General features: G+C 34.1%; 1 protein-coding gene across 1 annotated transcript in view; it reads right to left on the bottom strand.

Annotated features, from left to right (window-relative positions):
• The window catches only part of LOC129275768 (uncharacterized), an 87,449-nt gene that overhangs the window by 50,238 nt on the left and 23,842 nt on the right, over positions 1-13,369 (bottom strand). The window contains exons 7-10 of the mRNA XM_064109102.1: positions 10,758-11,006; positions 7,254-7,502; positions 3,805-4,053; positions 184-432 (exon numbers count right to left, since the gene is read on the bottom strand). Of these exons, the coding sequence (XP_063965172.1) occupies positions 184-432; positions 3,805-4,053; positions 7,254-7,502; positions 10,758-11,006 (996 nt within the window). The remainder of the gene's footprint in view (positions 1-183; positions 433-3,804; positions 4,054-7,253; positions 7,503-10,757; positions 11,007-13,369) is intronic.

Here is a 13,369-nt window from a genome sequence, read left to right as displayed (position 1 = left end):
ACTCACCTTATTTTGGGATTGGCTTTTAAATCCAACTTTAAACCAATAATATTTGATTTTCTGTTTTATATCAATATTACCTGGCTGAATAGAATACTTTTTTAATGTCCTGTAAGCCCCTTAATTTCTGTGAACCCTCCTCCCTACATCAGTACGCCAGTGAGAAATAGAATGATCACTTACCCTCAATGGTGACAGTGTATTCTAAAGTATCAGTCAATCCAGCATCATCTTCGCAAACTGCAGTGATGGTACGATCTCCAAATGAAAAGACATTGTCGGTATCATCCAATGTAACAGCAAGATCAGTATCAATAAAATCGTTGCACACTGGAGAAGGGAAACTATCTCCACTGAATGTTTTGGTTATTCCCCCATCATCAGCACAAAATTTCAGCTTGGTTGGCTCTGATAGTTTTGGCTTTTCACAGTCTGTAAAAATAAAAGTTTACCAATATCAGTTTTGTAAGAAAGCATGCCAGAGGAAAAAAAGAAAAACTTCTAATATAGATAAATGCCAGTAGTGGTAATGATTTCAAAATGAGTTCGAACAAAATCCAATCGAATGAACACCTAGGAGCATGCATGTATACATGAATTTAAAAAAAATATTTGTCAAAGAATTTTGTATAATTGCTGAGAAATTAGCGAAACAACAAGAAATTTGAGCACAATGATGTATCTTTTTACCCAGCAATAATAATGCACTGTCCATCATGTGATTATTTGTGATGTTCAGTGTGAACATTGTTTTTTTCAGCTGAGATTTCATGATTTCTCAAAGTTCAGTTGATAACATAATATACATGTATATGTATATAAACCAGATCAAGATCTATACTGATATAGTGACAATTGACTTTGGTTCAACAGACTTTCTCCTCAAATCAGTGTCTCATGCAACTACTTGCACTTATCTTTGTTTTAATGCAGCTGATCCATAGTATCCTCCGAACTCTGTTCGGGGGATACAATTAGCATATTTAATGAATTTCAAAATTCTGTGTTGAAATTTTGTATCACCACCTCGAGCTATCATATTAAGCAAACAAAATTGCAATTGATCAACAAATGAAGAAGAAAAAACATTTTTTGTGATTTATGAATAAATTAGCATAAATAATTTTCCAGACAAAATGTCAAAATTCTGTGTACAAGTTTGGTGAACCTCATGCAGCTCTACCAGATGGAAGAAAACAAATCAAAATCTGTCAACAAATAAAGGAGAAGAGGCATTTTCTGTGATTTATGAATAAATTTCTCATAAATTAGCATAAATAATTTTCTACTGAAAATTTCAAAATTCTGTGTAGAAGTTTGGTAAACCTCATGAAGTTCTACCAGATGGAAGAAAAAAAAATCAAAATCGGTCAACAATTATAGAAGAATAAGCATTTTATGTGAATTTTTAAAAATATGAATAAATTAATTTCGCATAAATTAGCATAAAAATTGTTCAAGTCAAAATTTCGAAATTATGTGTAGAAGTTTGGTGAACCTCATGAAGCTCTATCAGATGGAAGGAAAAAAAATCAAAATCGGTCAACAAATAAAGAAGAAGCATTTTATGTGAATTTTTAAAAATTTGCATAAATTAATTTCGCATAAATTAGCATAAAAATTGTTCTGGTCAAAATTATAAAATTCTGTGTAGAAGTTTGGTGAACCTCATAAAGCTCTACCAGATGGAAGCTAAAAATTCAAAATCGGACAACAAATAAACGAGCAGAAGCATTTTTTGTGAATTAAAAAAAATTTGCATAAATTAGCATATTTAATGAATTTCAAAATTCTGTGTAGAAGTTTTGAATCCCCCACCTAGTGCTATCATATAAAGCAAACAGAATTGAAATCGGACTTGAAATGGCGAAGAAGTAGCATTTTGAAATTGTGGACGGACGACAGACGCCACGTCACGGCATAAGCTCATCTTGCCCTTCGGGCCGGATGAGGTAAAAAATGAACAAAGAGAGAGAGAGAGAGAGAGAAAGGATCAGGAAAGACAGATAGGATATAAAGATAGATGGAACAAAAAAAGGGCAAGCAGGAAGGATGAAGAATAGAAAGATAGAAGGATAGAAAAGAAAGAAAGAGGAAAAAATTTCAAACTTCAAGCAAACAAAAACAATCCAATCGTCTAACAAAAAATATAATGATATTTGGTGTTATTTTTAAATATTTTTTAAAATTTTAAAAACTAACATGTTTTGGAAAGAATAAAATTTCAAAGTGAAACATTGTCAACTTAAAAATTAGATGAAACATCACGGCATCATACACAACAAGACTCAAAACCAAAGCTGAAACAAATAGATCTACTTAAGAAAACTCAATAACTTTTACCTCCGCTTACATCTCCAAATCAGTAATCTGAGAATCCATAATATAATCATCCAAATTTCCTGCCGATTTTGAGATTATTTCGGTGGAAAAACTGTTTATCATGTCATTGTTTGCACCAATTGAATCTGCTACGGCCATCCTTCATGCCTAGCTAGGCTGCCACAGGCAGGAGGCCAGTTCAATTGCAATGTATTGGGCTAGCAAGAAAATCACCACAGAACTGGCAAAAGTTTAGTTATCAATTTTATTGTTGTCTCTGCTTCGTCATATGTTGGTTATTTGATGAAATATGTCACATTTCAATGTATTAACTACATTTTGTTCAATATTATGAAATATGGGACAGATAGGCGTCCTGGGAAGGGTTGTCGGGAAAAAGGAGCAAAATACAGGACGTCTGATCACCCTGGCTGTTGTGATCTGCTCAGCTCAGCTGGCTCAGATTCGATTTTATGTACAATTGACAAATGGAAAAGCTCGTGCCCGAACCATGCGCAGTGCGTAATTACGAATTGGCTTATTAGTGGGTAGCCCACTTTGCAAAAACTCAGTGAGAAAAGAAAGTGCACTATTAAAAAAAGCTTAACCCCTGATCATAGTGCCAAAATTGTTTAATATTGATGGTTGGATAGGGTTTCCTTCATATGGAAATAACATGAATAATATCCCCATCAAGCCTGTGAGTTTGAGCAGTTTCCCATCTCCCTTTCGACCTACATGTGAAGTTTTGTTTCCATATCGCATGTTGCATGACCTTGTTTTTAAGTTTCGCATTGGCTAGTGGTTTAGGCAGCTATTGTTGCTAATTTGCAGAAACCTGAGAACGGCACCCTACCCTAGGTATATCGGAACTGCGCATGATTTTGTTGCACAATAGCAGAGCTGCCAACCTGAACACGAACATTTCAGTATTTTAAATGCTGAAAATCAGTATTTTGGTGAGGAAATCAGTATTTTCAAAGAAATACCATAGCACAACAAATAAGACTGAATCTACAGAAATCAGTCTTTTGATTGAAACCATCAGTATTCTTCTCATTTTTCAGTACTAAATACTGAGAATCATTACTGGTTGGCAGCTCTGCAATAGACATTTTTTGGCGTATGCAGCAACTCGAAATGGCGGCATTTTATTTGTGAGTGAGGCAAAACGAGGAAAGGCGAGAAATAGAACCAAGTATTCTGCTTTTACAGGTTTCTTCTGAAATTTCGAAAAAGGACAATTCAATCACCCACAGCTGTCCTGCAATTTGACTTGACATTTAAGGATTCATGATAACTCACCTTATTTTGGGATTGGCTTTTAAATCCAACTTTAAACCAATAATATTTGATTTTCTGTTTTATATCAATATTACCTGGCTGAATAGAATACTTTTTTAATGTCCTGTAAGCCCCTTAATTTCTGTGAACCCTCCTCCCTACATCAGTACGCCAGTGAGAAATAGAATGATCACTTACCCTCAATGGTGACAGTGTATTCTAAAGTATCAGTCAATCCAGCATCATCTTCGCAAACTGCAGTGATGGTACGATCTCCAAATGAAAAGACATTGTCGGTATCATCCAATGTAACAGCAAGATCAGTATCAATAAAATCGTTGCACACTGGAGAAGGGAAACTATCTCCACTGAATGTTTTGGTTATTCCCCCATCATCAGCACAAAATTTCAGCTTGGTTGGCTCTGATAGTTTTGGCTTTTCACAGTCTGTAAAAATAAAAGTTTACCAATATCAGTTTTGTAAGAAAGCATGCCAGAGGAAAAAAAGAAAAACTTCTAATATAGATAAATGCCAGTAGTGGTAATGATTTCAAAATGAGTTCGAACAAAATCCAATCGAATGAACACCTAGGAGCATGCATGTATACATGAATTAAAAAAAAATATTTGTCAAAGAATTTTGTATAATTGCTGAGAAATTAGCGAAACAACAAGAAATTTGAGCACAATGATGTATCTTTTTACCCAGCAATAATAATGCACTGTCCATCATGTGATTATTTGTGATGTTCAGTGTGAACATTGTTTTTTTCAGCTGAGATTTCATGATTTCTCAAAGTTCAGTTGATAACATAATATACATGTATATGTATATAAACCAGATCAAGATCTATACTGATATAGTGACAATTGACTTTGGTTCAACAGACTTTCTCCTCAAATCAGTGTCTCATGCAACTACTTGCACTTATCTTTGTTTTAATGCAGCTGATCCATAGTATCCTCCGAACTCTGTTCGGGGGATACAATTAGCATATTTAATGAATTTCAAAATTCTGTGTTGAAATTTTGTATCACCACCTCGAGCTATCATATTAAGCAAACAAAATTGCAATTGATCAACAAATGAAGAAGAAAAAACATTTTTTGTGATTTATGAATAAATTAGCATAAATAATTTTCCAGACAAAATGTCAAAATTCTGTGTACAAGTTTGGTGAACCTCATGCAGCTCTACCAGATGGAAGAAAACAAATCAAAATCTGTCAACAAATAAAGAAGAAGAGGCATTTTCTGTGATTTATGAATAAATTTCTCATAAATTAGCATAAATAATTTTCTACTGAAAATTTCGAAATTATGTGTAGAAGTTTGGTGAACCTCATGAAGCTCTATCAGATGGAAGGAAAAAAAATCAAAATCGGTCAACAAATAAAGAAGAAGCATTTTATGTGAATTTTTAAAAATTTGCATAAATTAATTTCGCATAAATTAGCATAAAAATTGTTCTGGTCAAAATTATAAAATTCTGTGTAGAAGTTTGGTGAACCTCATAAAGCTCTACCAGATGGAAGCTAAAAATTCAAAATCGGACAACAAATAAACGAGCAGAAGCATTTTTTGTGAATTAAAAAAAATGTGCATAAATTAGCATATTTAATGAATTTCAAAATTCTGTGTAGAAGTTTTGAATCCCCCACCTAGTGCTATCATATAAAGCAAACAGAATTGAAATCGGACTTGAAATGGCGAAGAAGTAGCATTTTGAAATTGTGGACGGACGACAGACGCCACGTCACGGCATAAGCTCATCTTGCCCTTCGGGCCGGATGAGGTAAAAAATGAACAAAGAGAGAGAGAGAGAGAGAGAAAGGATCAGGAAAGACAGATAGGATATAAAGATAGATGGAACAAAAAAAGGGCAAGCAGGAAGGATGAAGAATAGAAAGATAGAAGGATAGAAAAGAAAGAAAGAGGAAAAAATTTCAAACTTCAAGCAAACAAAAACAATCCAATCGTCTAACAAAAAATATAATGATATTTGGTGTTATTTTTAAATATTTTTTAAAATTTTAAAAACTAACATGTTTTGGAAAGAATAAAATTTCAAAGTGAAACATTGTCAACTTAAAAATTAGATGAAACATCACGGCATCATACACAACAAGACTCAAAACCAAAGCTGAAACAAATAGATCTACTTAAGAAAACTCAATAACTTTTACCTCCGCTTACATCTCCAAATCAGTAATCTGAGAATCCATAATATAATCATCCAAATTTCCTGCCGATTTTGAGATTATTTCGGTGGAAAAACTGTTTATCATGTCATTGTTTGCACCAATTGAATCTGCTACGGCCATCCTTCATGCCTAGCTAGGCTGCCACAGGCAGGAGGACAGTTCAATTGCAATGTATTGAGCTAGCAAGAAAATCACCACAGAACTGGCAAAAGTTTAGTTATCAATTTTATTGTTGTCTCTGCTTCGTCATATGTTGGTTATTTGATGAAATATGTCACATTTCAATGTATTAACTACATTTTGTTCAATATTATGAAATATGGGACAGATAGGCGTCCTGGGAAGGGTTGTCGGGAAAAAGGAGCAAAATACAGGACGTCTGATCACCCTGGCTGTTGTGATCTGCTCAGCTCAGCTGGCTCAGATTCGATTTTATGTACAATTGACAAATGGAAAAGCTCGTGCCCGAACCATGCGCAGTGCGTAATTACGAATTGGCTTATTAGTGGGTAGCCCACTTTGCAAAAACTCAGTGAGAAAAGAAAGTGCACTATTAAAAAAAGCTTAACCCCTGATCATAGTGCCAAAATTGTTTAATATTGATGGTTGGATAGGGTTTCCTTCATATGGAAATAACATGAATAATATCCCCATCAAGCCTGTGAGTTTGAGCAGTTTCCCATCTCCCTTTCGACCTACATGTGAAGTTTTGTTTCCATATCGCATGTTGCATGACCTTGTTTTTAAGTTTCGCATTGGCTAGTGGTTTAGGCAGCTATTGTTGCTAATTTGCAGAAACCTGAGAACCGCACCCTACCCTAGGTATATCGGAACAGCGCATGATTTTGTTGCACAATAGCAGAGCTGCCAACCTGAACACGAACATTTCAGTATTTTAAATGCTGAAAATCAGTATTTTGGTGAGGAAATCAGTATTTTCAAAGAAATACCATAGCACAACAAATAAGACTGAATCTACAGAAATCAGTCTTTTGATTGAAACCATCAGTATTCTTCTCATTTTTCAGTACTAAATACTGAGAATCATTACTGGTTGGCAGCTCTGCAATAGACATTTTTTGGCGTATGCAGCAACTCGAAATGGCGGCATTTTATTTGTGAGTGAGGCAAAACGAGGAAAGGCGAGAAATAGAACCAAGTATTCTGCTTTTACAGGATTCTTCTGAAATTTCGAAAAAGGACAATTCAATCACCCACAGCTGTCCTGCAATTTGACTTGACATTTAAGGATTCATGATAACTCACCTTATTTTGGGATTGGCTTTTAAATCCAACTTTAAACCAATAATATTTGATTTTCTGTTTTATATCAATATTACCTGGCTGAATAGAATACTTTTTTAATGTCCTGTAAGCCCCTTAATTTCTGTGAACCCTCCTCCCTACATCAGTACGCCAGTGAGAAATAGAATGATCACTTACCCTCAATGGTGACAGTGTATTCTAAAGTATCAGTCAATCCAGCATCATCTTCGCAAACTGCAGTGATGGTACGATCTCCAAATGAAAAGACATTGTCGGTATCATCCAATGTAACAGCAAGATCAGTATCAATAAAATCGTTGCACACTGGAGAAGGGAAACTATCTCCACTGAATGTTTTGGTTATTCCCCCATCATCAGCACAAAATTTCAGCTTGGTTGGCTCTGATAGTTTTGGCTTTTCACAGTCTGTAAAAATAAAAGTTTACCAATATCAGTTTTGTAAGAAAGCATGCCAGAGGAAAAAAAGAAAAACTTCTAATATAGATAAATGCCAGTAGTGGTAATGATTTCAAAATGAGTTCGAACAAAATCCAATCGAATGAACACCTAGGAGCATGCATGTATACATGAATTAAAAAAAATATTTGTCAAAGAATTTTGTATAATTGCTGAGAAATTAGCGAAACAACAAGAAATTTGAGCACAATGATGTATCTTTTTACCCAGCAATAATAATGCACTGTCCATCATGTGATTATTTGTGATGTTCAGTGTGAACATTGTTTTTTTCAGCTGAGATTTCATGATTTCTCAAAGTTCAGTTGATAACATAATATACATGTATATGTATATAAACCAGATCAAGATCTATACTCTGTTCGGGGGATACAATTAGCATATTTAATGAATTTCAAAATTCTGTGTTGAAATTTTGTATCACCACCTCGAGCTATCATATTAAGCAAACAAAATTGCAATTGATCAACAAATGAAGAAGAAAAAACATTTTTTGTGATTTATGAATAAATTAGCATAAATAATTTTCCAGACAAAATGTCAAAATTCTGTGTACAAGTTTGGTGAACCTCATGCAGCTCTACCAGATGGAAGAAAACAAATCAAAATCTGTCAACAAATAAAGGAGAAGAGGCATTTTCTGTGATTTATGAATAAATTTCTCATAAATTAGCATAAATAATTTTCTACTGAAAATTTCAAAATTCTGTGTAGAAGTTTGGTAAACCTCATGAAGTTCTACCAGATGGAAGAAAAAAAATCAAAATCGGTCAACAATTATAGAAGAATAAGCATTTTATGTGAATTTTTAAAAATATGAATAAATTAATTTCGCATAAATTAGCTTAAAAATTGTTCAAGTCAAAATTTCGAAATTATGTGTAGAAGTTTGGTGAACCTCATGAAGCTCTATCAGATGGAAGGAAAAAAAATCAAAATCGGTCAACAAATAAAGAAGAAGCATTTTATGTGAATTTTTAAAAATTTGCATAAATTAATTTCGCATAAATTAGCATAAAAATTGTTCTGGTCAAAATTATAAAATTCTGTGTAGAAGTTTGGTGAACCTCATAAAGCTCTACCAGATGGAAGCTAAAAATTCAAAATCGGACAACAAATAAACGAGCAGAAGCATTTTTTGTGAATTAAAAAAAATGTGCATAAATTAGCATATTTAATGAATTTCAAAATTCTGTGTAGAAGTTTTGAATCCCCCACCTAGTGCTATCATATAAAGCAAACAGAATTGAAATCGGACTTGAAATGGCGAAGAAGTAGCATTTTGAAATTGTGGACGGACGACAGACGCCACGTCACGGCATAAGCTCATCTTGCCCTTCGGGCCGGATGAGGTAAAAAATGAACAAAGAGAGAGAGAGAGAGAGAGAAAGGATCAGGAAAGACAGATAGGATATAAAGATAGATGGAACAAAAAAAGGGCAAGCAGGAAGGATGAAGAATAGAAAGATAGAAGGATAGAAAAGAAAGAAAGAGGAAAAAATTTCAAACTTCAAGCAAACAAAAACAATCCAATCGTCTAACAAAAAATATAATGATATTTGGTGTTATTTTTAAATATTTTTTAAAATTTTAAAAACTAACATGTTTTGGAAAGAATAAAATTTCAAAGTGAAACATTGTCAACTTAAAAATTAGATGAAACATCACGGCATCATACACAACAAGACTCAAAACCAAAGCTGAAACAAATAGATCTACTTAAGAAAACTCAATAACTTTTACCTCCGCTTACATCTCCAAATCAGTAATCTGAGAATCCATAATATAATCATCCAAATTTCCTGCCGATTTTGAGATTATTTCGGTGGAAAAACTGTTTATCATGTCATTGTTTGCACCAATTGAATCTGCTACGGCCATCCTTCATGCCTAGCTAGGCTGCCACAGGCAGGAGGACAGTTCAATTGCAATGTATTGAGCTAGCAAGAAAATCACCACAGAACTGGCAAAAGTTTAGTTATCAATTTTATTGTTGTCTCTGCTTCGTCATATGTTGGTTATTTGATGAAATATGTCACATTTCAATGTATTAACTACATTTTGTTCAATATTATGAAATATGGGACAGATAGGCGTCCTGGGAAGGGTTGTCGGGAAAAAGGAGCAAAATACAGGACGTCTGATCACCCTGGCTGTTGTGATCTGCTCAGCTCAGCTGGCTCAGATTCGATTTTATGTACAATTGACAAATGGAAAAGCTCGTGCCCGAACCATGCGCAGTGCGTAATTACGAATTGGCTTATTAGTGGGTAGCCCACTTTGCAAAAACTCAGTGAGAAAAGAAAGTGCACTATTAAAAAAAGCTTAACCCCTGATCATAGTGCCAAAATTGTTTAATATTGATGGTTGGATAGGGTTTCCTTCATATGGAAATAACATGAATAATATCCCCATCAAGCCTGTGAGTTTGAGCAGTTTCCCATCTCCCTTTCGACCTACATGTGAAGTTTTGTTTCCATATCGCATGTTGCATGACCTTGTTTTTAAGTTTCGCATTGGCTAGTGGTTTAGGCAGCTATTGTTGCTAATTTGCAGAAACCTGAGAACCGCACCCAACCCTAGGTATATCGGAACAGCGCATGATTTTGTTGCACAATAGCAGAGCTGCCAACCTGAACACGAACATTTCAGTATTTTAAATGCTGAAAATCAGTATTTTGGTGAGGAAATCAGTATTTTCAAAGAAATACCATAGCACAACAAATAAGACTGAATCTACAGAAATCAGTCTTTTGATTGAAACCATCAGTATTCTTCTCATTTTTCAGTACTAAATACTGAGAATCATTACTGGTTGGCAGCTCTGCAATAGACATTTTTTGGCGTATGCAGCAACTCGAAATGGCGGCATTTTATTTGTGAGTGAGGCAAAACGAGGAAAGGCGAGAAATAGAACCAAGTATTCTGCTTTTACAGGATTCTTCTGAAATTTCGAAAAAGGACAATTCAATCACCCACAGCTGTCCTGCAATTTGACTTGACATTTAAGGATTCATGATAACTCACCTTATTTTGGGATTGGCTTTTAAATCCAACTTTAAACCAATAATATTTGATTTTCTGTTTTATATCAATATTACCTGGCTGAATAGAATACTTTTTTAATGTCCTGTAAGCCCCTTAATTTCTGTGAACCCTCCTCCCTACATCAGTACGCCAGTGAGAAATAGAATGATCACTTACCCTCAATGGTGACAGTGTATTCTAAAGTATCAGTCAATCCAGCATCATCTTCGCAAACTGCAGTGATGGTACGATCTCCAAATGAAAAGACATTGTCGGTATCATCCAATGTAACAGCAAGATCAGTATCAATAAAATCGTTGCACACTGGAGAAGGGAAACTATCTCCACTGAATGTTTTGGTTATTCCCCCATCATCAGCACAAAATTTCAGCTTGGTTGGCTCTGATAGTTTTGGCTTTTCACAGTCTGTAAAAATAAAAGTTTACCAATATCAGTTTTGTAAGAAAGCATGCCAGAGGAAAAAAAGAAAAACTTCTAATATAGATAAATGCCAGTAGTGGTAATGATTTCAAAATGAGTTCGAACAAAATCCAATCGAATGAACACCTAGGAGCATGCATGTATACATGAATTAAAAAAAATATTTGTCAAAGAATTTTGTATAATTGCTGAGAAATTAGCGAAACAACAAGAAATTTGAGCACAATGATGTATCTTTTTACCCAGCAATAATAATGCACTGTCCATCATGTGATTATTTGTGATGTTCAGTGTGAACATTGTTTTTTTCAGCTGAGATTTCATGATTTCTCAAAGTTCAGTTGATAACATAATATACATGTATATGTATATAAACCAGATCAAGATCTATACTCTGTTCGGGGGATACAATTAGCATATTTAATGAATTTCAAAATTCTGTGTTGAAATTTTGTATCACCACCTCGAGCTATCATATTAAGCAAACAAAATTGCAATTGATCAACAAATGAAGAAGAAAAAACATTTTTTGTGATTTATGAATAAATTAGCATAAATAATTTTCCAGACAAAATGTCAAAATTCTGTGTACAAGTTTGGTGAACCTCATGCAGCTCTACCAGATGGAAGAAAACAAATCAAAATCTGTCAACAAATAAAGGAGAAGAGGCATTTTCTGTGATTTATGAATAAATTTCTCATAAATTAGCATAAATAATTTTCTACTGAAAATTTCAAAATTCTGTGTAGAAGTTTGGTAAACCTCATGAAGTTCTACCAGATGGAAGAAAAAAAATCAAAATCGGTCAACAATTATAGAAGAATAAGCATTTTATGTGAATTTTTAAAAATATGAATAAATTAATTTCGCATAAATTAGCTTAAAAATTGTTCAAGTCAAAATTTCGAAATTATGTGTAGAAGTTTGGTGAACCTCATGAAGCTCTATCAGATGGAAGGAAAAAAAATCAAAATCGGTCAACAAATAAAGAAGAAGCATTTTATGTGAATTTTTAAAAATTTGCATAAATTAATTTCGCATAAATTAGCATAAAAATTGTTCTGGTCAAAATTATAAATTTCTGTGTAGAAGTTTGGTGAACCTCATAAAGCTCTACCAGATGGAAGCTAAAAATTCAAAATCGGACAACAAATAAACGAGCAGAAGCATTTTTTGTGAATTAAAAAAAATGTGCATAAATTAGCATATTTAATGACTTTCAAAATTCTGTGTAGAAGTTTTGAATCCCCCACCTAGTGCTATCATATAAAGCAAACAGAATTGAAATCGGACTTGAAATGGCGAAGAAGTAGCATTTTGAAATTGTGGACGGACGACAGACGCCACGTCACGGCATAAGCTCATCTTGCCCTTCGGGCCGGATGAGCTAAAAAATGAACAAAGAGAGAGAGAGAGAGAGAGAAAGGATCAGGAAAGACAGATAGGATATAAAGATAGATGGAACAAAAAAAGGGCAAGCAGGAAGGATGAAGAATAGAAAGATAGAAGGATAGAAAAGAAAGAAAGAGGAAAAAATTTCAAACTTCAAGCAAACAAAAACAATCCAATCGTCTAACGAAAAATATAATGATATTTGGTGTTATTTTTAAATATTTTTTAAAATTTTAAAAACTAACATGTTTTGGAAAGAATAAAATTTCAAAGTGAAACATTGTCAACTTAAAAATTAGATGAAACATCACGGCATCATACACAACAAGACTCAAAACCAAAGCTGAAACAAATAGATCTACTTAAGAAAACTCAATAACTTTTACCTCCGCTTACATCTCCAAATCAGTAATCTGAGAATCCATAATATAATCATCCAAATTTCCTGCCGATTTTGAGATTATTTCGGTGGAAAAACTGTTTATCATGTCATTGTTTGCACCAATTGAATCTGCTACGGCCATCCTTCATGCCTAGCTAGGCTGCCACAGGCAGGAGGCCAGTTCAATTGCAATGTATTGGGCTAGCAAGAAAATCACCACAGAACTGGCAAAAGTTTAGTTATCAATTTTATTGTTGTCTCTGCTTCGTCATATGTTGGTTATTTGATGAAATATGTCACATTTCAATGTATTAACTACATTTTGTTCAATATTATGAAGTATGGGACAGATAGGCGTCCTGGGAAGGGTTGTCGGGAAAAAGGAGCAAAATACAGGACGTCTGATCACCCTGGCTGTTGTGATCTGCTCAGCTCAGCTGGCTCAGATTCGATTTTATGTACAATTGACAAATGGAAAAGCTCGTGCCCGAACCATGCGCAGTGCGTAATTACGAATTGGCTTATTAGTGGGTAGCCCACTTTGCAAAAACTCAGTGAGAAAAGAAAGTGCAC

Source organism: Lytechinus pictus, chromosome 14 (genome assembly GCF_037042905.1).
Source record: "Lytechinus pictus isolate F3 Inbred chromosome 14, Lp3.0, whole genome shotgun sequence".
Classification (NCBI taxonomy): Eukaryota; Metazoa; Echinodermata; class Echinoidea; order Temnopleuroida; family Toxopneustidae; genus Lytechinus; species Lytechinus pictus.
The sequence above is the reverse complement of the archived record's forward strand: the minus strand, read 5'-3'. Positions and strand labels throughout refer to the sequence as shown.